General features: G+C 37.5%; 1 protein-coding gene across 3 annotated transcripts in view; it reads left to right on the top strand.

Moving 5' to 3' along the window:
- The window catches only part of HYCC1 (hyccin PI4KA lipid kinase complex subunit 1), a 44,028-nt gene that overhangs the window by 2,306 nt on the left and 13,987 nt on the right, over positions 1–27,735 (top strand). For all 3 annotated transcript variants that reach the window (XM_059844836.1, XM_059844852.1, XM_059844843.1), the window contains exons 2-7: positions 18,169–18,248; positions 19,114–19,215; positions 22,868–23,047; positions 25,742–25,822; positions 26,362–26,477; positions 26,800–26,895. In XM_059844836.1, coding sequence (XP_059700819.1) covers positions 18,198–18,248; positions 19,114–19,215; positions 22,868–23,047; positions 25,742–25,822; positions 26,362–26,477; positions 26,800–26,895 — 626 coding nt within the window. In that variant the 5' untranslated portion in view covers positions 18,169–18,197. The remainder of the gene's footprint in view (positions 1–18,168; positions 18,249–19,113; positions 19,216–22,867; positions 23,048–25,741; positions 25,823–26,361; positions 26,478–26,799; positions 26,896–27,735) is intronic.

Genomic DNA, 27,735 nt, shown 5'->3' with positions numbered 1-27,735 from the left:
AGTCACTGAGTTAAAGTCTCATTCATAGTACACGTTCCTCTAAAACCCCAATATCTTGAACCTTCCTCCTGTTCATGTCAGGAAATTGATTTTCATTAAAGCCTGCCTTAAGGTACATATTAGGTTGTCTTCTTAACCTGTCACTGACTTCAGTGCATGCAGTGTGAAAATCACCGTGTTCATACTGGAGTGTAAGAGCCGAAATGAAGGATGTGGGACTCCAGGCGGCTCTCCCAAATGCAGTTTATTCCATCCACGAGGTTACAGCAGTCCAGGGTCGTGGGTGACAGAGCCTGTGCCTACAGCTGTCAGCTCCAACTGCAGGCAGGCCTGGAGACCCTTTGGTTTTGGTTACAATGCATTATATACTTTTCTTAGCATCTTAATACAGTAGAACCAATCTATACCTTAACTATTATCTATAGCCTATCGTAACTACTATAATTACCATATTCATGTTTCTATTCTCCAATCACTAAAAGTTAGTACATTACAGTTTAAGCCAGAAGTTGTTATTCAGTTTTCTTGTAGTGGAAAATTCTGAGACCTTTTTTCTACTTGTCACTTCAGCAGGCTTGTTTGCCTGTGCTATCTTCTTGCTTGGTAAAAACATCTTCTAGTTTGGGGTGGGTTTATCCTTCACTCTAAGTCATAAAACCCCTTTCTAACTAACATACCCTATGCCTCCTTGGTTATCCAGTAAGACTGGCTCAGCAATTCTTTTCTTCTATATCAAAGCTTGCTTCCAACTCTATTCCTTCATCAGACTCCACATTTAAAAATCTTTCTGCTAAGCATACATATCTGTGAGACTTTCTTGTCAAACTTTCATCCCGCCCAACACTGGAGGTTTCAATTATTGAAGTGTTGGCTAATGTCTGGTTATTTTAATTAAAAATAAATGGTCTGATGTGACACTGTGGTTTTTTTTTTCAGGTTGTATGGAGAATGCATAGTTTGCAAAATGATTTCTTAGAGAAAAGTCACAGTTCCCAGGTTTTCCTTTGGGACTAAGAGCTTGTGGAGTATTTGAGGCTTTAGGATGAAACTGTCATGAGGCATAAATGTTTACATTGATGAGAATATATTAAAATGTAGTAGCTCTTGGGCTCTTAACAAAGATCACTTGTGCACTCAGCAAACATACAAAGCCTCCATGGGGAAGAGTTTAGACATCAATCTGTTAGGTGACTTGCCAGGTCAGGTTTCATTTCCAGCCCTTCCCTTTGACAGATATGCTCTCTGCATAACCTAGCACGCTTCCTCTCTCACCAGTGGAAGACTGGGTAGAAGGCTGATCTATCCTTAGGTCTCCCCTAGGACTCTGTGGGCGGTTTTGTTAGCAGAAGTGGAAGTCACACCTGTGAATCACAGCGCTCGCGTGTGTTACGTCCAGTGTTACCGAGCAGTCAGTCTTCCAAGAGCAAGGTGCATGAAATTTAAGCAGGAGATCTGATCTTGCTGTGTAGGAAATGAGAAGCCTGACAGTCTGACCTTCCCTGCTTGCATACTTTGTTTTCTTTGAAGAGAAATCTTGTACAAATCTTGTACACTTCAGAAAAACTGAAGACTGCCCATCTGTAATTATATTCTGAGGTTAAATAGTTTGGCTGGAGTGACCCTGTCTAATCTCTGAGACTTCCATGGGATTGTGGAAATACAGCATACTTAAAACCTGCAGTTTATATGCAGTGTCTTTCAGTGTGTTGGTTTGTTCTTGCTAGGATGTAGTTGAGAGAGGTTGTTGATTTACTGGAATCTTGTAGCTTAGGAGAATTACAGCTTTTGTTTTGTTAATGCTGTTCTATTTAATTATGCTAGTATATATATGTAAAAAAGATGTCTTAAATTAGAATTTTAGGCCTGTGATCTTTTCTTTAAATCTGTGTTTTCTTTCTGTTCCAGGAAAAATAGCCCTTTTGGCATTTGCTGTTCTCAATTGCTAGAATTGAAATGGTGATGTATGAAATGCACATTTGGAAGTGGAGCATGTGTTGGAATTAAAGCATTTTTTATTAGCATCAGTTATTTAGAAACTTAAATTGGATTAGTTTATTTGAAATGCTTTGTGAGGTAATCTTGGAAGGCAGCAACAAGGTGTCAGGATAAGGACAGAAATCTGTGTCAGTGTTGTTGAAGACAAGGAGTACTAAAGTATGAAAATGTTTTTAATGTGTAGCAACTGCATATTGCTGCTAGGCTGTGTTTAAAGCTGCTGCTCCAGCTCTGCATGCCATTAAAATGTTTATTCCTGCAATGGCCAGACTCTTTCCTCTACTCTATAATGTGTAAGTGTATGCCCACACTTTTTAGATTATGTGCTTCTGCATGAACTTGAGATTTTCTCTACAAACAACTGACAAACAACAAACAAACATTAAAATGTTTATTCCTGCAATGGCCAGACTCTTTCCTCTACTCTATAATGTGTGTGTGCCCACACTTTTTAGATTATGTGCTTCTGCATGAACTTGAGATTTTCACTATAAACAACTGAGAAACAGACGCTTGAATTACTTAGTTATTTGAAAGCATCTAAAAAGTTTTGCACAAGACTTGACAGGTGAAATGCCTCTGCATTTGTTCTTTCTGTAAATCAGATTTCTATCAGAATTTGTGTTAGAACTTTTCTAGCATGAAAACTCAAATACTCTTGTATTAGATACAAAAAAAAAAAAAAAAAAACATACCAAACCCCAAAACACCAAAACCAACTGAAAGATCTAACAACTGTAATAGTTTTCAACTTGTAGCATTTCTACATTAGTGCTGGATATGAAGTTTTTTCTTGTACTTGTGTTGAAGCCTTTACCCTAATCAGGACTATGTTCAAGAGGAGCAGAATAAAAATAGCATCTTGGCCGAGTCTGTGAGGGCAGCTGTTATTTATGGCAATTTCTTTGGTCACATCCCCACATGAACTTCCATGCTTTGCTAACAACTGGAAAGACAGTGAGTGAAAGCAGTATAACTTAGAGCCAAGTGAGTCCTGAAATTGTCTGGATGTGACCCTATTTTGTCTTGTAGTGTCAGAAAGGGGAGGATGTTTCTGTAGGTGTTCGTGTGATGAATTAAAGGTTCTGTTTATAAGGCTTCAGTTTAACTTCTAAGTGGTGTACAAATGTAAAACAGATGGGTTCAATAAACAGTGGTTATTAGAGGCATTATTTATTAGGATTGGAATCAATAAAGGACATGGAATTTGGACAGATATTTAATTATCATCACTCTTGCATATAGAGAATGCCATGGAAAGTGAGGGTATGCATGAAACATTTCTTAATTTATAAATGACCAGCAATGCTGAAGAATCATCTGAGTGTTGAGATTAAGACTTAGAAATGGGTTATCTCTTCAAAACAGATGTATGTTTTTGTTTTTCCATCTCTAGCCTCTGATGATATGAAATACTGTGTAGCAACTGAAGAATAGTAAAGAAATGTAGGTGAAAGTACTACTAGTAGAACATGCTTATTGCTGATGCAAAAGTTGCAAAGTATTTGTATTCCATCCTGATTGGCACAAGAACTCTCATTCTAAACTTTGTGACAAAAAAATGTATACTTGGGGCACTTTTGATAGATATTAAAGACAGCTTTCTTAGGCTATCTTATCTCATACCTTTACATTTTGTTACTTTTCTCTATTTGGAATCTAACCTTTATTTAAAAATAGCATAGCATGCTCTGAAGCTGCACTGGGTACTAATTAATACACTTCAGTGCTTAAAGCCGTGCTGTCTCCTAAGGTTTCCTGCTGTTTGCACTGGATAAATATTTATGCTTCAGCAAGGCATTAATTTCAACCTGACGAACAGTGCATACAACTTTAATATTTTGCTAATACTAAACACCATGATTCACTCCTTTTGCTATGTTTTATTGTGGTTCCTTTTTTTAGGAAAGGAGGAAAAAAATCCCATTACACTTCAAATATATGGTAGGGAATTATAGCTAATACTCAACAATTAACCTGTCTAGTAGTCTGAGTATTGTACAGGAGCTAGTGCTGGATAATATAAGGTCTCCATGAGCATCTGGGTAATGGACAAGGTTGTACTATGTAGTTATTTGTAAAAGCAGTTGCTTTCTATTAATTATTTTCCATCCTATAATACTATTTGTTGTATTAAAGGAGATGACTGGAATATGTGGAAAAGCGTTAAGTTAAGACCTAGTAAATTTTTAAGAATTGCATTTAGCAAGTTTTTCACACCAGCTACCTTCTCTGTCAGTTAGGATACTGTGAATGTTTTCAGTGTACTGTGTAAATCACGTCAGGTATACTACAGTCACATCCCTACCTGAGGATCTAAAGGATCTTCAGGTATAAAAATGATTTTTTTTTCCCCCCTGGTAAATACTCCTTTGCAGTATTTGCTGGCTGAAGAAAATTGTGTTTCTTCCAGATTTGAAATAGGTAGACTGCAGCATGGTGTATTTGGTGTAAGGCTGATGAAGGAGAGAACAGTGTGATCAAAGTGGAGAAAGGAGCAGGGTTGGGGGGTTCCTTAGCTCTTGGTACTTGGTGCTAAAGCAACAATTTAATGTTCCTTATGTTCCGTCAATTTAGACTCGTTTTGCCAGTGAAATGCTGAGTATTATCCTATGGTTTGTGGTTAATAGCACATTTGGTTAAACCAATTACTATAAATTTGGTTAAAAGAATATATTTCTTATTGACTTCCTCTAGGCTGTGCCAAAATACCTGCCTGCTTCACATCTGTCACATGCTGCAGACATGCTACTGTTTTACTCAGTTACAGCTTTTAGGCTCAATAAGCTGCAGTCTGCCCGCTCACATCTCATAGGTTCCTAATTGTATTGACTCCGTATGTCAGGTGTAGAAAGACTAATAGGCTCCTGCGTTTTTTTCCCTGCTTTGAACAAAATTCCCAGTGCAGCAGCCAGAGGAGCAGGTGAGAGGCTTTTGACAGTAGTTCTGCACATCTGCATACATGTGCATCTGCAGCTTTGTGAGTTCTGGTATAATATTTACGAATTTCTGCCTGTCTTAAGAGAATGTGATTTATATTTAATTGTAAAGCTGAGCAAAAAATTTTGAGTTTCTTACCCCTCTCTCTGTTTTCTCAGCAGCATTATGTGTCAGCACTGCAAATTAGGGGTATTTTCTCAATAGTCACGTTGTGATGAGGCACTTCAGACAATCAAATTTGTTCTGTTACTCAGTGAAACACAAAAAAGGAAACATCTGTTTTGCTTAGTCTGAAATGATACAGCTTGGAGTAACAGGATTCTGTTGTCTCAGCTGGAATTGGTTGAAGTTTTGTTGACTTTTCAGTAATGCGTACAAATATAGCAGAACTCCTCTTCCAGCACTTCTGCATCATGCTGGGGATTGGCTGAGTAAATTTGCAATCTCTACTACTTTTAATTCTTTTGCTGCCTTACTTTAGCTTGGTATATGTATTTTCAGTATCATTCTCATTGTTCTTAAGCTGAAATTTAAGAATATCTAAAGCATATGCATTTGGATTGGTTACCAAGGGTTTTTACTAGAATGGAATGGTTATTTGTGCACTGTTATTTTCTCCCAGTCTGTTACTGGCAATCTGTAGCTGCATCCGGAAGAATGATAATGATTTACCACCCAAGACAACATAATCAGAGATCTCTAAACTGTGCTGTTCCCTTGTATACATAGTGCACACATTCATTCATTCATTTCTTAAGGAAGTAATGGAAATCTTTGGTTCATTGCTATTTTATTGGTTATTCAAAAGTGGCTTTGGTTTTGTCCTGTTTTGGTAAAGAAATGAATTCCAATTCACCTGTGCTCACAAAGCCACTCCAGTCCCGTGAAACAGTGGCAGGGACTGCCTTAACTGTTTACAGCTGCTTCTTGGTAGAATAAAAGTCCTGTATAAATTCAGTAGGTGGAGTAGGATGTGGATACATTGGATGTCAAGGGAAGAAGGAGCTCCTAGATGAAGGTCCTGATTGTACACTAAAGAGAGGAACTGACAAAAGTGGGAATGGAAAGTTAACTGAGTGATGAAACAGGAACCAAACGGTGCCACGCCCTTGAAGAAGTTCCTTAAATGTGTCTATAGATGTTAAATCATAGGTGTATGATCTTTTTGTTTTGTGCAATTAACCCTCAAATATCATAAGGCTTGAGAAGTGGCCATTCACTTTGATTATATTTGGTTTTTTTCATCTAGTGTGATGGAGGTTGCTTTGCTCTTGGTTCATTGCAGCACTTCTTTTGTATGCTTATGACAGTTTTTACAAGCAGAACATGTTGTGTCCAAGGGTTGTTAGGCTAATGTCCTTTGGCTCTGGTTCATCCAGTCCACTACACCCCAAATACATGTGCAATCAATGACCAATTTCCATGTATTGTCACAACTGTGTCTGCCATTCAAGTGACTTCTCAGACACTGCTTGTAAGCACAGTACACTAAATCCAGTTCTCAAGTTCACGGACCTGAGATTATTACAGAATTAAATTTTGACCACTTTGTAGTTGGGCTACAGAAATATTTGCCTGGCTCTAAATCATCAAATCTGTGCTCTAAGCCAGTACTCTGAATTAATGACTGATCATAAAAGCACTACTCACTTCTTCTAGAATACTAGATATGTAGGATATGTAATAATGCTCTTAAAAGTCAGTCCTGCCTTGAGCAGAAGACATTGTGTGATTTAATGAGAATGCAAATAAAAGAAAGAGAAAAAGAAAATAAATGTACGCTCTGTTATTTTAAATCTTAAACTGTTTTCTGCTACTAAAGTGGTAACAATATAAATTCCGTAGAAACTTTCTGTTGTTGTGACTTTGGAATACTGGCAGATTACTTGATAATACCAATTAACTTGGAAATCTGAACTCAAATAAAGAGTCCTTCCAGAACCTGTATAATTTGAGTTTTATTAGCTTTCTATTTCTTGGAGTAATTAATATTCTGACCTTTAGGTGCTTTCATGAAATGGGAACTTTTTATTTTAAAAAGCTTTTTCATCTAACATGAATTCAATCTAAGTTAATACATCTCAAAATAAGAGAATTATAATCCTTTTCTGCTTTGACAGTATTATGCTTTTGGGATTTGACTTAAAAAAAAAATTACAATGCAGAGCAAGACATACAGGGTAGTAAATTCTCTTGAGACTTTGAGTTGCATATATTTTGTCTGTACTACAGCATTTATATGAGACAGTAGAGCATTTAATGTATTGGATGTATCTTCTGAATGAGACAGAAGCGTGGGTCCTGCCTCTAAAAATTTTAGTTGGGAAGTCATGTTTTTCTGTAGCTTGTAAAGTATGTAAAAACCCACAAAATTGTTCCTAGTTGCTCTGAAATGTTTTTCAAGTGAATGTGTCTAGTCTTCTGAGTGTATGCGGATGGGCTGTTTTGGGGGTTGGGGAATGTGGAGGGATGAGGAAGAGTAAGAGAACTGTCACGAAGAGATAAAGCATGTTTCTCCTGAAACTGTTTAACACAGCTAAATACATGCATTGCATGCATATATTGATAATTTTAATTCTGTAATTTAACAGGGAGCAGTCATTGACAACTAAGACCTAAGGTTACTTGCAGTATTGATGCACCCCTCTTCTGGAAAACGTACCTTTGCATAGATTGTTGTTTTCCTTCCCTGTGAAAATGAGCTATTAAAACACCTGTCAGTAGACTATCATAGATCTCTTTTTGCTATAAAATCTGGGGTGTATTCCTGATAGCAAGGTTCCTGCTTTTCTTTCATGATCTTAGAGGTAATGGTAGAATGGTACACTGGAGATAATATTTTGCAGATAGAAAGCTATCAGGAATGCTAATGCTGCTGCACTGGTAGGGTTAGAGTGATGGGGTGTATCATAGCACTTACTTCAAATGAAGTAAGTGAGAATGAGACCTTTCCATTGCAGTTGTATTTGGTCATGTCTGATATTATGCTATATTGTAGATCTTTCCTGGGCAGCCCAGTGCGATGGCACAACCGATCCGGAGAAGTCACTGGGAGCCCCGGGGAGAGTTCTCTTTTCCTGGTGAAGGGCTGGGTGCCCTGGAATGGGTTTGGCCCAAAAGATGGGCCTGTGCTTTACCAGATAAGGCTGTCCTAGCATAGGAATAGTATTCCCCAATTTAATATTTCCACTGAAACCTTCCAAACCGCAACTACTCACTCAGTCTCCCTTTCCCCCTCTGCCTCTCCTGCCTAGGGATAGAGAGGAGAATTAGGGGCACAAAAAGTAAAGATTACAGGTTGAGATAAGAACAATTTACTGGAAACAGAAATTGAATAAGAAAGTGAACAGTAACAGCTACACTATCAAAACAAAGTGTACAAAATAGGCAAATGATTGAGACATGATTGCTCATCGTGCAGAACTGGCTACCCAGAGTGCTTCCCCTGGCAATGATGAGAGAATAACATCTGGATCCTCACTATGCCCTGCCTAGCTACTGCAAAAATTAACTCTGTCCTGGCCTGATCCTGTCATAAGTCACTTCTGAAGCACCTGGGACTTTTGCAGCCCAATTCTCAGTTTGTGGAGCTCCTTACATTTTATGGAGGCAGAAGGATGATTGAGTTGAAATGAAGTCCTAAGAGCTGCTACAAAATTTCTTCCTCATGTGGCTTGTGTAGTATCTTCTAAAGTTAGTGTCTGGCTTGCAGGTTGTCTCTGCTTTCCAAATTGAATGAGGTGCAGATACTTAGAGCAGGGTTGGAAATAGGCAGTCTCCTAAAATCTCATTCTTAGCCAGCAGAATTGGGATGTTTTGGTCAAAAATGGTGAAGTTCTGGTCAAAAGTCTTGCATTCTTAATATTGCTGCTAAAAAGTAGGTGAAGAGTCTCTCAGACTCCTGTCCTGCTTTGTGAACTGTGTCCTTTTCCTCTTGCTAGGTCACTGCTAAACTACTTGCCAGATGAAGGCTTCTGGATTTGTACTACTTGAAACTATGTGCTGTAACTATGTGCTGTAACTATGTGCTGAGGAGAAGGTGTTAAAATTGTGTCTTTTACAGTCAATGCTGTGAGATAAGGTTCAGGCCCTGCTCAGTTTTCCACATGCTTTTTAGTCATACTCAGGCTGTTGTGCAGCATCTGCCTGTGCATGCTTTACAGAGAGCCTTTCAGCAGCTGGATTACCCAACACCTTTCTTTTCATATGACTGACCATTCTGAACAAACTCTAACCTGAGATGACTTGCAATTTTCACTTAGAAAACAAAACTTGGTTTTTAAAATTAGCTTGCAGCAAATTGACTTCACAAATAGATTAAGTGAGTAACTGCCTGTGAAGGTAATACTGTGGTAGCATAGAAGATTGAGGAGGCAAGGAACTACATGTCACAGCATTGCTACCAAAATAATGCTCCATGCTTTTGAGAAGGTCACTGGTTAGTTCAAGACTTTCATGCAATGCTAAAATGAAAGCTGCAACACAGTTATTCTCTCTATAGTTTATTATATTTCACAGTTTTAAATTTGCCTTTGGGTGACTTCATAGGGATGCAGTGTACTTTGGGCTTAGGGGAACTAAGGTGTAAAACAACATTAAATATGTTTGGGGTTCTGTACAGAATGTTTCTTGTACGGGGTGAACTTGTGCAGCGCTGCTTTCCTTTACAGAAGTGATAAGAGCACTGTGTGATGTACTGTGTAATTAATTGCCAGTTCACTGATGTTCTCAACATGAGTTATGGAAGTCTTGACGCATAGAAAACAGACAAGATTTCTAAAGCTTTCTAGTTCATTTATTTGGTTATGCTTGTGCTTGTACTCATTTTAAAGTGACTTAATTTGAATTCTATTTCTGCATAATGCATGTAGTTATTATCTTGATTTTTCTTTGTATGTGTTGGAACAGTTAACTATATTAATCCAGAAAACATAAGGACAATTAAGACAAGATTTTTCAATTATGTGTGTTTTATTCTAAGATTATGCTGTTTATATATCTGTTTCTTTCTTGAAGAGTCAATAAGATGTAAACAGTAATGTTTGCATGGAATGAAAGTGGAAGCAAGTATATTTTCGCTTCTAAAAAATCTGCTTTGAAAGTAATAAGTCTTACTTGATTTCCCTATAATGAAACTATTAATGAATTACAAATGATAGAAAAGCTAACATTTGAGGATATACTCCAGATGAAATAGCTTGAAAGAGTAGGGATTCTGCATGCCAGAGAATGGGATGTGACTGGAGTAAGTTGATTTACAGGTGGTCTGTTGTGGCTGACTGTGGTTTTCAGCATGGCAGATGTACTTAGTGTGCATTTGTGCAGAAGGCAACAGGGAAGAAATAGTAAAGCAGGATTTAAAAAGGTAGCAAGGAAGAAGTAGTAGAGGACAATGAAAAAATAAAATTCAAGCTGTGGAAGTTATTTCCTCTTACTTCATTTTGGCACTGTATTGTTAGGGCTGCTTTTGTCCTGCTTAAACAATACAGATGTGATTTACTATGGCTTGTATAAATTCAAGTGAATATATCAGTGCTTGTACTCTCTTATCTCTATCCTGGTGACTTGTTTGACTGGCATGAGTAATTTGGTTGTCTTGGGACACAATTCCCCTTGATAGTAAAGGGTGAATACAAGGTTAGTTGAGTACAAATGTGGTTTGTAATTGATTGCTAATCTGAAATTGAGCAAATAAATTTGCCAGAAGTCAAAGATCAGGATTAAAATCGTCAAAAGCCTGTCCTATTAGAAGTCTTACCTACCTGAGACTTTTTAGAAAGCTTTAGTCATGAATGTTTTGGGTCATGTGTGCCTATGTGACTGTTTACCAGCAATGTAAATGGCCTTGTGGTTTCATGACCTCAACCACAGGTTTGTTGGGTTTTGGGTTTTTTTTCTTTTCCCCCCTTCTTGATGTAATTGAAACGTTGTAGAAGACTGCGTTACAGTTTGATACATGAAGTATTTGGTGCTTTACAGCCCAGAAACCTCCAAACAGTATTCTGTGGTACTGGATACTTTGCACAAGAAACAAGTTCATTTAAGACAGTTATTTATAGTTTCTGTATGGTCTAGCTGATGTATGGTTGCTTTCTATTGACTGTTTTTTTCCTTAATTACTGGCACCAAAACTGAATTTAGGTCTGTCATCTGTGGCTGAATATTAATTTTTAAAAATTGTAATGGGTGTCGTTCAGGAGGACTTTTCCATTTGGTGGGCAAATATCTATCACTTTATCGCATTGTTAAATTGTTGGAGAAGCATCTATGCAGAGGATCGGGAAGTCTTTTTTAAATCTGTAACATGGAAGAGTCCATTGACTCCTGACTCTTTAAGGCTGATGTTCCACATTGTGATACAAAGTGTAAGCTCTAGATAAGAGCTTTTATCACTGTTGCTTCTATCACTGACAGAGGGGAGGGGAAAGTGGGAAGCAAAACTGAATAATGCCTTTGGCAAGATGAAATTAAAATTGACTGCAGTTTCACTTCCTGAGGTTCAGTAATCTTTACAAACCACTGGAAACAAATGTTCAGAACAGTTATTTTTGTGTGTTCACTACTTTATTGTGCAGAAGACTGCAGAATGACCATAGTGAACCAGATGAGAATTTATGAAACCTTACTGTCTAGCAGTGGCTGTTAATAGAGGCCAAGAAAGGAACTGAGAGAAAACTGGAAGAGTGTGCTGGGGGAACAACCTTTGACTCCAGCTTTCTGAACTATAAGTGTTTATATATTTAGTGGCTCTGGATAGATTTTTCCATGCATATGTCCCAGTGGGTTTTTTTTCTATGCATTTATGTAAAGCTCATGTACCTGGACCTCCATGCATACTTCCTTCCTATATTGTTTTCAGTAATTCTTGTTTGTTTTGAGCCTGCCACCTCTAGTGTCACCTACAACTTGTTATTTCTCTTGTTAGAAGATGCTGAATAACCATCTCTCATTTTAGGAATTTGCCTGAGCCTAAGTCAGTGATGCTTGGTGCACCATAGCTGTCCTGTTTTAAGCTGAAATGGCAATTATCAGAGAATATTTGATACCGAGCATTTGAGCACTGTTTGCAGTTGTATATTTGAATAGAACATGTGACTGTTTCAGGCTTAGCACAATGGGGTGTTTGTTTCTTTGTGAAAGTTGAAAAAAATGAAGAAGTCAGACCTGACCTCTGTGGTTTCTGAAACCTGTTAGAGTGGCTTTTGGAGTCCACAATAGCATCTCTTTCTTTTCTCAGGAGACTTCAAATATTTTGCTGCCCGTTATTGCACCTATAAGTATCTGAACAGAACAGCTTGACCATATTCAAAATTCTATAGAAGATGAACAGATGACTGTATCACTAAAATGAGTTGTGCATTAGCATCAGGAAAATACATTCTGTTCTTTGGCAATTGAATCAAGAATACACTTGCCTGAGTGTTCTTTACTGTTCTGTGGCTTACCAAGGATTGTGTCTTTGTCGCTGAAGTGAGGGAGAAGAAAGGGTTCAGCAATGTGAATTTTGCATGTAGACTGTAGTCCTTTAAATGAGCTTGGTGAATCGAGTAAGAGCTGACTAAAAGGTTTTTAATATTTCTTGTACCACTTCAAAAGGGAAGAAAAGTTGAGTCCTAATTGCCCCATCCCTACTTCTCTATAGTGCAAACTACTATAGAACAGAAGATGAACATTTACTAGGGGCTTGATCTCATATGGGTCTGATGAATCTTAATGGAATGCTCACAAGTTTACTTTGTTCCTCTTCTGGGGTGAGTTGACAGATTTGGCTGATGGTTCATAAATAGCTTAACTTTCTGCTCCATGTTTCCCCTTTAAGCTTTTTTTTTTTTTTTTTTTTTTTTTTTTTTTTTTTTTTTTTAGCAAATAATACAGACTTCCAAGCAGATACTTTACAGATTAGGTAAAGATGCAGTATATGTTTATTCTCCTCTTCCAGCAATTCCCGGAGGATGAGGCTTGAGCAGTTTTTGGCTCCTGTTTTTGTTTTTTCCAGCTCTGTGACTTTCTCTAGCAAATATCTAATACTGTGGTTTCAGAAGGTCAGTTCTGCAGAACTCAGGCATTCATTTTTTTATCCAAGTCCAGCCTCCTTGTACTTAATCCAAATTGCATTTACACACGTGCATTCTGTGGATGGATTCCACAAATGCTGGGTAGCTGTAAAGAGCAAGAAAGCCACCTATTGTGAGAACTTCTTTTTAAAGAAAAACCTATGCATGTGTTGTCTGTGATTTCATTCAAAGACATAATTTGATATTTTAATATTAAAGTCTTGTGTGACAGGTATGAAAATCCAAAGCCATTTAAGTAGATGGCTGCATTAGTAAGTTTGCCAGAGAATATGTCTTAATTTGTCTTGGCTGGCCCTCCACCAACTCAGTGCATGTAACTTTTTCTCCCTCCTCTATTAAAAACAGGAAATTCAGTAAGTTCCTGATGTATTTGTGCTGTAAAGAGTGAGGAAGGGAAAATTACCTATTTAGGGACTTTGTAGAAGTCTTTTCTAAATGAGACTTGCTTTTGTCCAATAAATTTCTTTGGTATCTTATTCAAGTTACACTGCTCACCTGAAACAAAAGAAAAATTGGTATCTCCAAAGGAAGGAGACTTACATTATTGCATTAGAATAGAGCAAGACCAATTAACAGCTGTCAGAGGCTGCTTAGGACTTGTTAATTATTATTTATTATAAATCCTGTCTTTGGCTGCTAATCCAAGTTGAGAGTCTTGTGGAAAATACTCTGAAGTTCTTTTAACTCACAATGCATGAGAATACAGGTTATATTAGCCATATAAATATAGACAATTAGCCATGTGTTAGCTAGACTGCATAAGCTGTGCCTGCTTTCATGTGGCAAATATGAAGATAAGACCTGCAATGCAAGAGTATTACCTGAAGTGGCTTTACTTCATGTGTAAGATAAACTAAGAATATATATACTGTCTAATAAAAATTCAATGGTCCTGAACCACCTGGCTGTTACTGAGCTCCATCACAAGTAGCTTTTTGGTATTTAAATAATTGAGACTTCTCTTTGCTATAAAAATCTTCATCAGGACATCCAGATGAACAAGGAGCATGGGGACATTCGAACCTGCTTTTCATATTTAATCAAAGTATTGTTTGGTTTGTGGTGATGAAGGTTGTTTTTAAAGAAATTCTCAAATTCCACTCATTTGAAATCTTTGCAGGGACTTAGTAGGAAGAGACCAAGAAAAAGAATCATTTAAAGAGAATTACATGCTGATGTACCTTAAAACAAGACTTTTTTGGGAAAAATGCTGTGTAGTGTTTGTTGTGTTATTTGAATTTCCGTTATAGTTTTGGTCTTTATAAAGTACATTGTTAATGCAATTTTACATTTTTTTCCCCTCTTTTTTATCCTCAAAGTAGCAGGTATTTGCTTTATCCACTTTATGTTGCTTTAATTCTGTGGTGGCTGGGATATCTCATGCTTACAGTGGCCTATATCTTGCAGTTATATCCTCTGAAACAAAGCTGTAATTAAGGCATGCTTTTTTAATCCTCTGGGTCTTTTATTTTTCCTGTAAAAGTTTCACAGATGGTATAAATTAAGCCTTTTTTTGGTGTACTTAGTGTTAAAAATCCCATTCTAGAGGTACTTTTTAAAACTTTATGTGGGCTTCAGCAAAAAATTGTGTTGTTAACTGAAACTTGTTAATCCTTCTTTTGGAACAGTCTTGGGTTTTCCAACTCTGTCCAAATATTGTGCAAGTCCAACTTGATCTGTTATGTAACTAGAAGAAAATGAGGCAATCCTCAGTAAAGCAGTAGGTTGTCTGCCTGTTTAAATAGATCCCACACAGATGATATGTGGAATTAAACCTTTTTTTTTTTTCCTTCTGGGGGACATAAATTGAACACATAATCCATGTCTTCAAGGAAAATAATTGTAAAGTTAAGAGTTCTTATTTGTGATACTCAAATGTATATCACTGTGGTTTAAGCAGATATGTATGGATTTTTTTAAAGTACGTAGGTAAAATAAGGACTGTCTATCCCCTGTATGTTTCTACTGCCTTAATTCTCAGTGGAATGCCTCTGCTACTTTAAAAATAAATATAGAAGATCTGATCAGCAAAAACTTTGTCCTATTTCCTTTCTACAAATGTCATTTCAAAAGTTCATGCTGTTGCAAAAAAAAAAAAAAAAAATCTTTAAATACTTAGTCATGAAATTAGTCATAAAAACTTAGAGTATTATTCCAGTGGATAATGCCAAGGATGCCCTTACTGTTTTTACTGGTCAAATGAAACCTCTGTTCTCTGGGAACCTTTAATCTGAAAATAATGCTTGATGGATCACTAGAGAAGGGTTAGAAAAAAATGAATCTCTTGGGTATGTGGTATCAACTGTGGACTTGGTGTATCCAGGACTCCTCTTGGCTCTTTTAAATAATGGGATTTTTGCTTTGAGCCATCAGTTTTAGGACAGGTATTTGTGCTATTGGGGTTTAGTAGGGAATGGTTACTATTGTCAGCAGTGCAGAAACAGGTGACTCTGCAAAACCTTTGTCCACCTTCATAGGAATGAAAGCAGGGCTAGTAGGTTGTGGCATTCTGTAGGAACTGGCAAGGTGGTTGCTTCAATAATTGTAGTAGGACTAGTATTTGTGTTTGTTGGCACATGGTATTATCCTTCAAAGCCTCACTTCCCAGCAGGGTCTCGCACACAACCTGTGCTGAGCATTCAGGGGCTGCTCCTCTGTATTTTCATTGTTACACCTTCAGGGACTGTCAGTGCTGATCAGAAAGATTTGGTATTCAGCTAAATTAATATGCATGGCAGTCCTTCCCATTTCTTTGTTGATACAGGATGGCAGAAACGGGTGAGGTTTAAATGGATCTTTGGTGATCATGAAGTCCAGCCTCCTTTGCTCAAAGTAGTGAACATTGGAACAGGTATCTGGCTGCCCAAGATCTTATCAAACTGGCTTTTCAACCTCTCCAGTTGGAGACTCCTCGGCTACTCTGGCACTTGGGGCAATTTTCTGTGTTCTGAGATCCAGGGTTCCTGGGGACTGCTCTTGCTGGTAACAACAAGAAGTAAAGGTGACAGTGAGTACCTTGGCCTTTCCTGTATCTTCTCTTAGCAGATCCCCTGCTGATTCAGCCATGGAGCCCTAGCTTTCCTGTTGCTACTGCTGCTATTTTTGCAAAAGCCCACGAACCATTCTAGGACATTCTTGATCCTACTTCTTGCTTTGATCCTTCTTACTGGGATCCTGTGATCTACTTTGTCACGGTCATTGCAGCTGTGTCTGCCCTGACCTTGACACCACTAGCCACTTTTTTTTTTTCTTTTTTTTGTTTTAGTAGTTTGTAGTTTAGCAGAGGGCCTACCTTTGGCTCCTCAGTCCCCTGTTTCGGGGGGTAATAATCAATGCACTTGTTCCCTCTTCTCTTTCCTCTCCAAGAGATAAGAGTACCCTCTTATCATGTTCATGTTCCATATTAGGACCAGGTGCCTGTAATGTGAGGCTTCTTCTGCGGTATGTGGAGAGGGATTCCTCTTTTTTTCTTGCTTTTTTTCTTGCTCAGGGGATGAGTAGCAAACACCTGCCATAATGTCACCCATGTTATTCTGCCCTCTCATCTGTCACCCATACTCTCCCAGCTGTCTCATTGTCCTCAGCAGGGCTGAGCTCCATGTGTCCCTGCTGCTCTCCCAAATAAAGGGCAGCTTTCCTCCCCCACAATCCTTGAGGAGCCCATATCCAGCCATGACAGTGGTCTGGTTTCCAAAAATTAAATCCTTACACTTCCTTGGCCCTTCCCTGTTGTCCTTTCATCCTCCAAAGGCAGTGTTTTGTAAGCTTTGTGCAGACATGTGTGTCTTTGTAGGGTTGTGAGAGGACATTGCCACGGTTGGTTTCCTGGGATTTCACCTGTCCCGGTCCATTATTTAATGATCATGCAAGTTAGGAGAAGGGGCACAGAAGTCTCTGATTGCTATATGTTATTACTGTGTATTAAAATGATTCTGAAAATGAAATTGCTGGACAGCCTGTTCAATTTTATTCCTTTTGCCATTCATGTCTGAATAGTAATTTCCTTGCAACCCTGTCTTTGCATTGAAATATCTTGGTTGCTACTTAAAACCTTCTTTAAGTTTGTGCTTTCCCCACTCCCCTTGCTTTGGAAGGTTATAGTGAGCTCTTGCTATTATCATATCTGGTTCCTCTCCCTTCAGGCTTCGTAAAATATACTGTATATAGTCTGTATATGCTCTAATACAGTGTCAATTTCAGAATAAAATACTTCTATTTGTGTTATAAAAGGCAATTGTCTTTCCCTGATAAGCCCAATTGATACTTGGATATCAATTCTTCAAAACTAATTTTAAACTGGCAAAGTAAAACTTGATGGGATATCTCCCATGACTGAACATTTCACCAAGATAGTGTTAATTTTTTCCTCAGATGAGTATTTAATTTTGTCACTGGTTGAAATCCATGGGAACAAGTTGGATAAGCTAACAGCATGCTCTTTTAACTTCTAGTAGTTTTGTATCTTAATGATGTATTGGTCTTTTGTGTCAGAATGAGCTGCTCCAAGGGACAGTTGTTCTTAAGTGGTTTCTCATAATTGGAGAGAAATCAGGAATTAATTTTAGTAGCCATTCTACATTTCCTGTGTTCAAGTCCTATTGATGATGACCTCTCTCTGTCTGAGACTGGCCAGAATGTTGGGCTGGGGAGTCTGTCTTAGGCTCCATGCAAAGGCAGCAGGCTCATTGTCTTGCAGTTGCCATGGTGGGGGAGGACTGAAAGGTTTTCCATCCGCCTTTATTTCAGTGACCTTTCCCAAGCTGGGAATAGCAGTTGACTTGGAAAAACCTAAACAGTCGTTTCTCTTCAGTGAGTCCATACAGTTTCCTCTCGAGTCTTGGAAGCTGAAAAATAAATTGAAATTGAGGAGGTAATATTTTCTGTTTTCAGAATGCCATTTCTGAAAATCTTTGACTTGCTTCCCACGCAGTACATAGTTGGAATTTATTAAACTGCTGTATGTGAAGAGTCCTGTGCTTAATGCTTCCAGCAGCGTGCATAAGTGAGGTACAATAAAAGTTCAAAGTAATGTCAGCATGTAAAATGTTAACAAGTAAAAGCATGATAAGATTTTTTAAATATTCACAGAGACCTAATTTTCATCATCTACTTAATGTAGTGACTGGAGTATTCACAAACTGTTTGCATATTCTTTCAGGCTGAAGGTTTTGAAGCAGATGTTGGAAGATGTTAGCTGTGGATACTGGGGTTGTGGAGGAGTGGTTATCAGAGTTCAAGGTAATACACTCTCCAATATGTAGCCTGAAGTGTTGAATCACTGCTGGTGAAGTATGCAGGAGGGCTTGCATCTCTAGAAAAAGAAAGATAGTAACCTTGGGTTTTGCTGAGATCATGTGATAAATGCAAATGTCTCCTTAAAAGGATTTTTTTCCTTGCCTCTTTGGGACTACATACTTCCTGACAGAGAGCAGTGAAAATGTATATCATAGATGAATGATTTTATTGGTTTGAGTACCAGACATGACTGTAGGTTTTGCTCCTGCTCTGCTTAGATACACTGGAAGTGTGTTTTCTTGTCTGTGGAGTGGAGTCCTTTCAAGGACTGCAGATAAGAATTACTGTAAGACTTACGTACATTTAAACATACATCTTCTAAAAGAGTTGTTAAAAATGTTAGATTTTTTACCTTCTTAAGTACTGGCAGAAAATATGTTTAGTGTTAGAGAAGAGCTGGAATTTGCATTAACTGGAATTTGTGCTTTTCCACAGTAATTCTGTATCTGGTAATAATGTTCATTACCTATGTAGAGTTGGTCTTGAGAAGTCCTTGAAGTATGCATCTGAAAACTGTAAAAGTTTCACAGGACTGACATCTCACAAGGAAATTACAGTGGCAGTTGCATTTTGTAACTTTTTTAAAATCAATTTCCCATCCGCTGTTGTTACATTCAGTATGAAATTGCAAAGTGATGGAGTGCAGTGTGTCTTTTGGCAACGGTCTGAAAACGTGAGGATTTCCTTGTGAAACAAGGTTTAGTTTACAGTAAACTCTGATAAATAGTGACTTGTAATGGAAAGTTGTTTGTTGAAGTAGCTGTTATATTTTAATGATAGAAATTGCCTATAATGTTTTTTATTTCAGACACTGCCAGAAGCATCCATATCCAGCTATGCTGCCAGCTTGAAAGACAAGACTGCTTTGATTTCATCTCTTTACAATGTAATTCAGGAGCCACAGAGTGAAGTGAGTATTTTGGATCTCTCATTTTGGATTCTGCCAAAATGTCTGACATAACACTGGCAGAATGAAACCCAAGACCTTGCATGCTAGGTAATAGATGAAGAATCTCCTTCAAAAAGTTTTTTCTTAGTGATGACATACTATCATGGAAAAAAAACCTGGAAGTTTTGTAACCTAGTGATCATAGTTAAGCTTGTAGGTCACATTCATGGGCTTCGGGACTTGGATGTAGAATTGAGAAATGCATTAAGGAATTGAAAAGATCTTTGTGTCTGACAGAATTCATTCTGTAATTATCACTTGAGTGTGAATCTCTTGGTGTCAGAAGCTTGTCTATACAATGCAAGAGAACAAAGTTAGGTTAGCCATCCTTTGAAATTGTTGCTTAGGGGCTTTTTTAGGTTTTTTGTTGTTTGAAATGCATATGATATAAAGACATGGGTTTATACAGTGGATGTACCCTTAATGAGGGCAAAATATGAAAAAATTGTGGGGGGGGTGGGAGGGGGCAGGTTTTCTCAGAACCTGAACTAAGAAGGTTCTGCATCCCTTCTGTATCCCTGTAAGACTGCCCTTGTTTTAAGATGTCCAGAACATCCTGATCTGGGTTTAATTGTGTGTTGTTAACTGCCTTGTACCATCCAGAAATAATTTTGTGCATTATTTTAATACTGCACCAAATCCTTAATTCTTCTGAAAAGACCCAGAAATAAGGCATCTTCCCAAAGTTTGAGATTATGCCTGTACTAAAGGTCAGAGGATAAAAGGTTTTTATATATATGCTTTTAGAGAGAATGCTGATAGTGGAACTCCCAGGTTGTCCAGCAAAGAACAAATGTACTTTTAATTTGCTGCTCAGAAAGGCATTCTGAGTCATTCCAACTACTGAGTCAGGCCTGTCTGAGCTTCAGAATTCCTATCAAAATGTAAATTAATCTGATGAGTCTCCCTGTTGATAGCCTAATTAATACTTTCATAAGTTCTTTGATTTCTTCCTACTTCTGACTATCACTAGGTTTCTCAGGGGCCTTAGTAGCAGGGTGCTGCTGCAACTTCTGCTTGAGAAGGTTGTTGGGATAATTCCAGGGGGAAGATGTTGAAGATTTCCCTGTTAGTTACACTTTGAATTGAAATGAAAAGCTAGTGCTGACAGTGAGTGTTGTGCTGCCTTGAGAAAAAGTCCTAAAGTCTTTTTTGGACTGTTCTCCAAGTAGCCATTGCTTTGTGGGAGAGGCTGCTTGGAGCTTTCCACATTGTGAAAATAATTACAAGCCAGCAGTTAAAAAGAAAAGTAATATCTTTCCACTGCTATTTGAGATTGTTAGCTGCATTGTGTAATGTCATCTTGCTGTACTGTGGAGGGTATGTGCTGTCCTCTCTTATCTCATAGGTGTAGTGCAAGGGTGAAGGATTAATGCATGGACACTGCAAATACTGCAGAGTTTAAAAATGGACATCTGTATACTTTGAATATATTAACTTACAATAATTATCAGTACCATAAAATCATGATTAATCTTGTTTTGCAGGATGGATGTGGGGCTTCTTTTAAGCATTTGAAAAGTAATCATGGGTACTGGCATCTGTAACTGCATTTTCCTGCTGGTTCATGTTTGCTTTTTATATGGGTTGCTTTGGTTTGCTTTTCCAAAAAATTAATTAGCCATTTGTAAGATAAATGGACTACTTGTTTAACATCCACTTCATAGTAGCTGTGCTAGTATAGACTTTGTTAGTTACTTTTGAGGTTCCTGGGCCACTTGCTAGGTGAAAAATGTAATTCAGTGAAAGGAGAGTCCAGAAGATGCATAGATTTAAAGGACTTAAAATTCACTAAAGACTTCCAGTGTTCAAAAATAATTAAATAAAGGTGTGAAGGGTTTTTTTCCCAAAGATTGAAGTTCTTTTGCTTTTTACTTAAAACACTCTTCCTGTCTTTTTAGTTAGGAGCCAAACAGGCACTTGCATTAGGAAATAGCAAGTGTTTGGAGTGTCTAGCACACTTGGGTGCAGCTTAAAAGGAAGAGGGGTGAAATTGCTTGGACATTCTTCTGTTTCCAGCATTAAGAAACCTCTCAGTCTAGTTCTTTCTATCTTTTAGTTCAAAATATCTTGAAACAGCAATAGTCATTAGTGCGTTTTGATATTAGGTTGTAGCATGTGGTGGCATTTTGAGGAAGAAAATCTGTTTTGTACAGATTATGCATTTCAATGTGCTGATACAAAGCTGTCTGAAGTGAGATAATGATGTAAACATGAATACCTGTCACAGCTATTTATGGGCCTTTAAAGTTCAAGCGAATCATTCAGAACTGATACTTCGTTATGGGAAGGATGCGAATTGTGTAAAAAATATAAGCTGAAAATAGAACACAGTTCTGCTGGTAAGGTTTTCTAGAAGAATCTTTGCTGTACTGCTCTTAAAACTGATGACTAGTTTAGCTTGGCATGGCTTTTTTGCCTTTGCTGTAGGTTTTTCAGGGATGATTTTTCCAAAATGAAGCTATATCTCTCAGAAGCTAAAAGTTCCTCTTTTTTAGAATGGATCAGATTGTCCCAGATTACTTCTTAAAAAAGAACTCAAATCTGCTAAGATCTTTCAGTTTCAGAAATAGCTTTGGGAGGTAAGAAATGTTGACTTGACTTTTTTTCCATGTTCAGGAGGAAAAGCTTAGGAAAGCAAGCAGGTATTTTTCTAGCATGGTCTCCCTGGTGATTTTGCCTCCTTTGCTTCAATAAAGGGATGAATATAGAATTAGCTTTCTTATTTTTCTGAAAACTTGCTCTACTAAAACTAAAGTTGTGATCTAGACAAGTAGCAGAACTGAATTTAGTAGTTCAGCTGCCTTTGAAAGTGCCTTCTAATTTTGACAATATTTTCTAATTGGAGAAAATTAGGAAATCCCCTAATTTCCATATACTGACAGGTGGTGCTTAACACAGTGTTTCATCCTTATATCAGAGGTAGGTGGTAGCACAAGAAAGCACATTAAATACAGGAACACAGGCTGACTGAAAACTTCATTGTTTTAAAATCTTTTTTTAACTTGATCTAGCTTGATGTATTACTTCCAGTTCAGTGTTTTACATCCATTTATATCAGCTTAACATTTCTATCTCAAGTGTATAAATATATTGAAGCTTCTAGAAGCTTATAATGAGAGTGGGAAAATATACTAATTCTATTGTGTACTAAGTTTTTGTAATACTTGGAATTAAAGTGTTATACAGCTCTTCTCACTAGGTGGGTAAAACTTCTAGCTTCATTTTGTGTATGCTGTTGGAGTTGTAGGATAACAAGACTGTTTGTTCAGGTAGTTTGCCTGTATATTAGAGATACTAATAGGTATGAGGGATGTGATAACTATCCTCTATTTTTTGCCTTTGAGGCTGGAGGAAGTGAGCCACAGACAAGGCAAAGCAGCCATTGGAATTTTTTATTCAAGTAGGATGAATGGCTCTACTTTTATCATAGAAAAGTATGTGACAGGCATGAAAGTGTGTAAGGTGACTTGAGCAGGTATTGTATCAGTCATGCCCCGATAACTAAAATGTTATTTGTATCAGTTTAAAGTATTGGCTAAAGGATTGATCCAGACAAAGTTGCAGATTTTTGTAATGTTTTATTCATTCATGATTGTAACTTGTATTTCAGCTTCTGGAGCCAGTTTGCCACCAGCTCTTTGAGTTCTACCGCAGTGGTGAGGAGCAATTGCTGCGGTTTACGCTGCAGTTTCTGCCAGAATTGATGTGGTGCTATCTTGCTGTCTCAGCCAGCAGAGATTTGCAGAGCAGTGGATGCATAGAGGCTCTTCTCCTCGGAGTTTATAACTTGGTTTGTATTCCAACATTTTGTTTTGGAATTAAAATGAAGTGATTATTTCAGTCTCAACTTTTCAAATCGGTGTCTGTCAGAAATCTACAACGTGAACTTTCATTCTTTGGTCAATATTTTCTCTGCTCTTTCTGTGGTTTTTGTATTTTTTGTTACTTATTTCTTGGTATGGTGATTAAACTCACATTCTGCTTGAGAATTTTTCGCGACACTGCTTTTGAAATTGTTGCCTGTATTTTGACTATCTGGACTAAAATCACAAAAAAATTACTTTCAACTAATACTTGACTGCCGAACAGCTTGCTTAGCTTTGAGAAATTAAAGGTGTCCATTTTGAAGTAACCATGACATTTTAAAAATACTTTTAATGAAAATATCCTCTTTGTTACTATATCTATGCTTTGAAGAACAGAATTAGTAAGGAATCCTTAAAAGCACCATATTTTAGTCTTTTTATGGCTATTTTGTGGTTTTTTATGTCTATTGGGATTCTTGTCTGTGTAGTTTGTTCTTGTTGTTTTAGGAAGGCTTTTTGTGAAGCGAAATAGTGATGAACTTCAAGTCTTTTCATCTGAAAATCTGGAGAAGGCAGCTGCTATCCATCTCCTAGAAATAATCATAGGTGTCTTCACCAAGCAAGGGGAAATGTCTTTTTCACCCAGGAGTCTAATTTAAGAGACCAAAGCCCTTATGTTCCACTCCTCCCGAGGCGGAGTACAAGCTTCCTGCTTTTTCTGTATGCTCAGTTGTATCTGACAAGAAGAACATTCCTGAAAAGCATTTGCTCTTATCTTCTGCCTTAAGGCAATTCACTCCTTTATATCCATGGTGAAGTAATTTAAGGTGGTTCATGGATGTGGCTATAATCACTTGTTTTTCTCCCAGAAGAGATTACATTTAAGTTAAGCTTGAAACCAGTTTGGTAACATCCTGTCTTAGCTCTGAAGAGTTTCTTTCTCAATTAGTAACTTGGCTTTCCATCTCCAGCTGCCTGGGGTCATAAGAATTTCACAGCAAGCTTCTTTAGGAAGCTGTAGATCAGCATGACTTTTGGGAACTTTTTTCCCTGTTTTGCTTTAAGACATAAGGAATGCTTAATGGTAAAGCAGTGCCTTGTACTCACGCTGACTTCTTCCCTGCTGTTGGTGTTGCATAAAATTTCTAGCTGAAACAATCAAGATGGTATTGTTCTTTAGTGTACAGGTTGAAAAGGTAGTAGGTGACCTGCTTAGATACTTGTTTTCTTTTTAACCAACAACCTTGTGCATTCAAAACCAAGAGGAAATACGAAGCCTAATATAAAAGTAATCCCTATGTAAATATGTACATTGGACTCTTGAAACTTAACATGTTTAGTAGGAGTCCTGCAGTTTCTTACTAAAGGAAAATGAGAAATGAAAAATTTGCTCAGAATAATTTTAAATTGGCTACATTGTGAGGGGTGTGGAATTATGTGGGTGAACCTTGAGATCATGAACTGGATTGTTCTACGTTCAGCTCAGGGATGTACAGTGGTGGTGCATGCAGCTGAAATTTTTTGCTTTCCTAGCTGTAATTATCAGGAGTTTTTTTAATACACTTCATACACTTTAAAACACATCATACTCTACAAATACATCTTGAAATATACTCCTGAAACTTAATTACAAATCTGATTATAATGAAGAATACAAATATTAATATTTTTAGAATTTAGAAGTTTGGATGTAGCCGTTTTCTTTCCCTTTCTCCTATACATTTATCCAGGAGCAATATTAAAAATGAAAGTATCACTGGTTTATGTGGATAGTGGAGAAGCTGTGCAGAAGGAGCAACTCTGTGTGCCCTTTTGATCCTTTTCAGTCTTCCTTTACCACTTCGTCTTTTATTTTAAGACAGGAGTTTTAATAATTACTGTGTGAAGTTAGACCTTCAGCCTTCCAGCATGGGTGTTAGGAGACTCTGAAACTTCTCTCTAATTATTACTTCTGGATATATGAAATCAGCTGCTGAAATTTAGAAAAGAGGGAAGTAAAATCTAGTGTGTGGTGTTTGTTTTGATCAAATCTGCTTTGGATCGTTAAAATTTATTATTTTAATACTCCAGTGCTCTTCTGTGGTACAAAACCACGTCTTGTTTTGCCTTACCCATTAGTCTCCTGTTAGCTTACAGGAGCAAGAAGTCTGCCAGCTATTGCTGTGGTGGTATCTTTCAGGAAAGTAGCTTCTTTAAAGCTTTGCATCCATGCTTCTTTTAATTCCATAGAATGAGTTATCAGACTTGGGCTTTTGCAAGTGCTTATGAGGCTGCAGTCATTCCAGAGCTGTAGTATTTCCAAAACAAATTATTTGTTGAGTGCTTACTTGATGGTTAATAGTTTTCAGAACAGAATTATTGATTGTTAACCTTCACAATTAGCAAACAGTGTGTAATTAAAGAAAGATAATGTTGTTTTAAACATGATGTTTCCTCTTAGTGTTTTTAATGTGGGTTATGTATGCAAATGGATGTGCCCTTGGCTAAGTTATTTGAAGAGTTTTTCATTAACAAACAAAATGTGCTGTGATAGAAAGCAAATAGAGAGATAATTTCTAGCTTGCAGCTTGGATTGTTATAGTATCCCTAGCAGTCCCTATAATAAATAGTATTTAACACTTTAGGCTGTCTGTTTTCTGTAGTACAGTGTAACCATTGATATCTTCTGTCTTTTTCAGGAGATAGTTGACAAAGAGGGACATAACAAAGTGCTGAGTTTCACAATTCCATCTTTGTCCAAACCTTCTGTCTATCATGAAGTAAGTGACAGCTGTAAAGTGAAATTCCTGATTGAGAAGGGCAGTGTTACCATGATTGTCAGGGGTCTTGGCCAATCAAGTGTCTCCCAAGGCTGCAGGCATCTCACTGGCCAGAACCTGAAGGGGCATGGAGTTCAAACCAATTGGAGCATCCAGACTGGGTCTTTCAAATGCCCTATATGCTTTGGGGGCCTGTTTGTTAAGAACAAAAGTGAAAAGTAGTTTTAACATGTTGTATGATGACATAGGAACATAGTTCTGAGATTTCTGAGTACTGCTAACTGGTCTCTGAGGCCTTTTCAAGGTGGAATAGTCCCAATTGCATAATACCCATGCAGCAGCTATGTATTTTTTTACTTTTCTGAAGCTGTATACCTTATTTGGTGTAAAATGAACAGATAACATCCAAACAGTTAGATAACATTGAGCCTGTTGAAAATTCATATGTAAATATGGTGATGCTTATTGCTGTCTATTTCCACTTGCATTATAGCAAGATTTGAGGTGGACATGCTCTGAATGACCCTTTTTTCCTTCAGCCTTCCAGCATTGGCTCCATGGCTCTCACTGAAGGAGCTTTGTCACAGCATGGTTTGTCCAGGGTTGTGTACAGTGGACCTCATCCTCAGAGGGAGATGCTGACAGCCCAGAACAGGTGAAATTGTAGCATGGGATTTTGCTTCAGAGTCCCTAATGGATCTGAGCTTTTAATTTTTAGTATAGTTGCAGACTGAAGGAGGATAGGTGTATGTTGTGTTTTGTCATGTGTTTCTTTGTTTCCAAACACATGTAAATGTAGCAGAAAGATCAGCCAGGGTATATTACTATGTGCAGGGGAAGAGCTTACTCAGTTGTTGATTAAATTGAAATACAATGCCAAATCTGTTCAAATAATTCTTAAAATTTTCCCTGTTAATTTGTTTTCTTCTAAAAAATAAAGTTAGTAATGGAATTCCAATGTTTCTTTCAAATCCCAGGTTTGAAGTGCTGACTTTTCTTCTGCTCTGTTACAATGCTGCCTTAAGCTACATGCCTGCAATGTCTCTTCAGTCATTGTGTCAAATTTCTTCAAGGTAATTTCTGTAGGTTGTTTGCTCTTGAAATGGCATTACCAAATTGAAGTGCAGTTAGTTTGGACTTTTTCTATAAAAACAAGCTTTGAATTCCCAAAGGCTGCTTTTAAACTTGACTTCTTCTAGTAGGTATTTACAGCTGCAATATTTGCTTTTAAAGTATCTCTTGTATAACTTTGGGTTAAGATCTCAAAATGGGGAACAATAACCTGGCTTAAATGCAGGTTAATCTTCTCCTTTAAGAGGAAAACTCAAAGGGAACTGGTTGTTTTTAATAACAGTAATTGTAGTTGTATTGACTAAAGAAAACCAGAAGTGTCTTTTACAATTGTGGTATGTATTGCAATGAAGGTTTACTGAATAAATTCAGATGGTACTAATAGTTTACTAATAAATTCAGATGGTACTAATAATTTACTAATAAATTCAGATACTGTGCAGGTTTAAACTTTCTTGTAATTATAGTAGGTGTTGAAACTAGACGTACATCCATTTTTATGGATACATTGAGCATTTCCAAAATCAGCTGTTGCTTCAAAAAACCAAAATAACAATGCCAACATGCCCCTCCTGACCTCAAAACAAAGCCTACCTCAGCTTTAATTACAGTGTCTATTTTTTGATCAATATCTATTTTCAAAGAAGAGAAATGTGTAGTAAACATGTTTGTCTCTGGATTTTGAAAAGTGAACTGTATGTTAAGGGAAAAATTAGAATGTTCTCCTTAACCCAGGAAACCCAGGAGACCAAGAAGTCACCTGCAGCAGCTTTTTTCTAGGATAGTTCCTAGGGCTTCTCTCATAACTAAAGCATGATAATGGATGCCTTTAAGATTTCCTT

The sequence above is a fragment of the Haemorhous mexicanus genome, chromosome 1 (genome assembly GCF_027477595.1).
Source record: "Haemorhous mexicanus isolate bHaeMex1 chromosome 1, bHaeMex1.pri, whole genome shotgun sequence".
Classification (NCBI taxonomy): Eukaryota; Metazoa; Chordata; class Aves; order Passeriformes; family Fringillidae; genus Haemorhous; species Haemorhous mexicanus.
The sequence above is the reverse complement of the archived record's forward strand: the minus strand, read 5'-3'. Positions and strand labels throughout refer to the sequence as shown.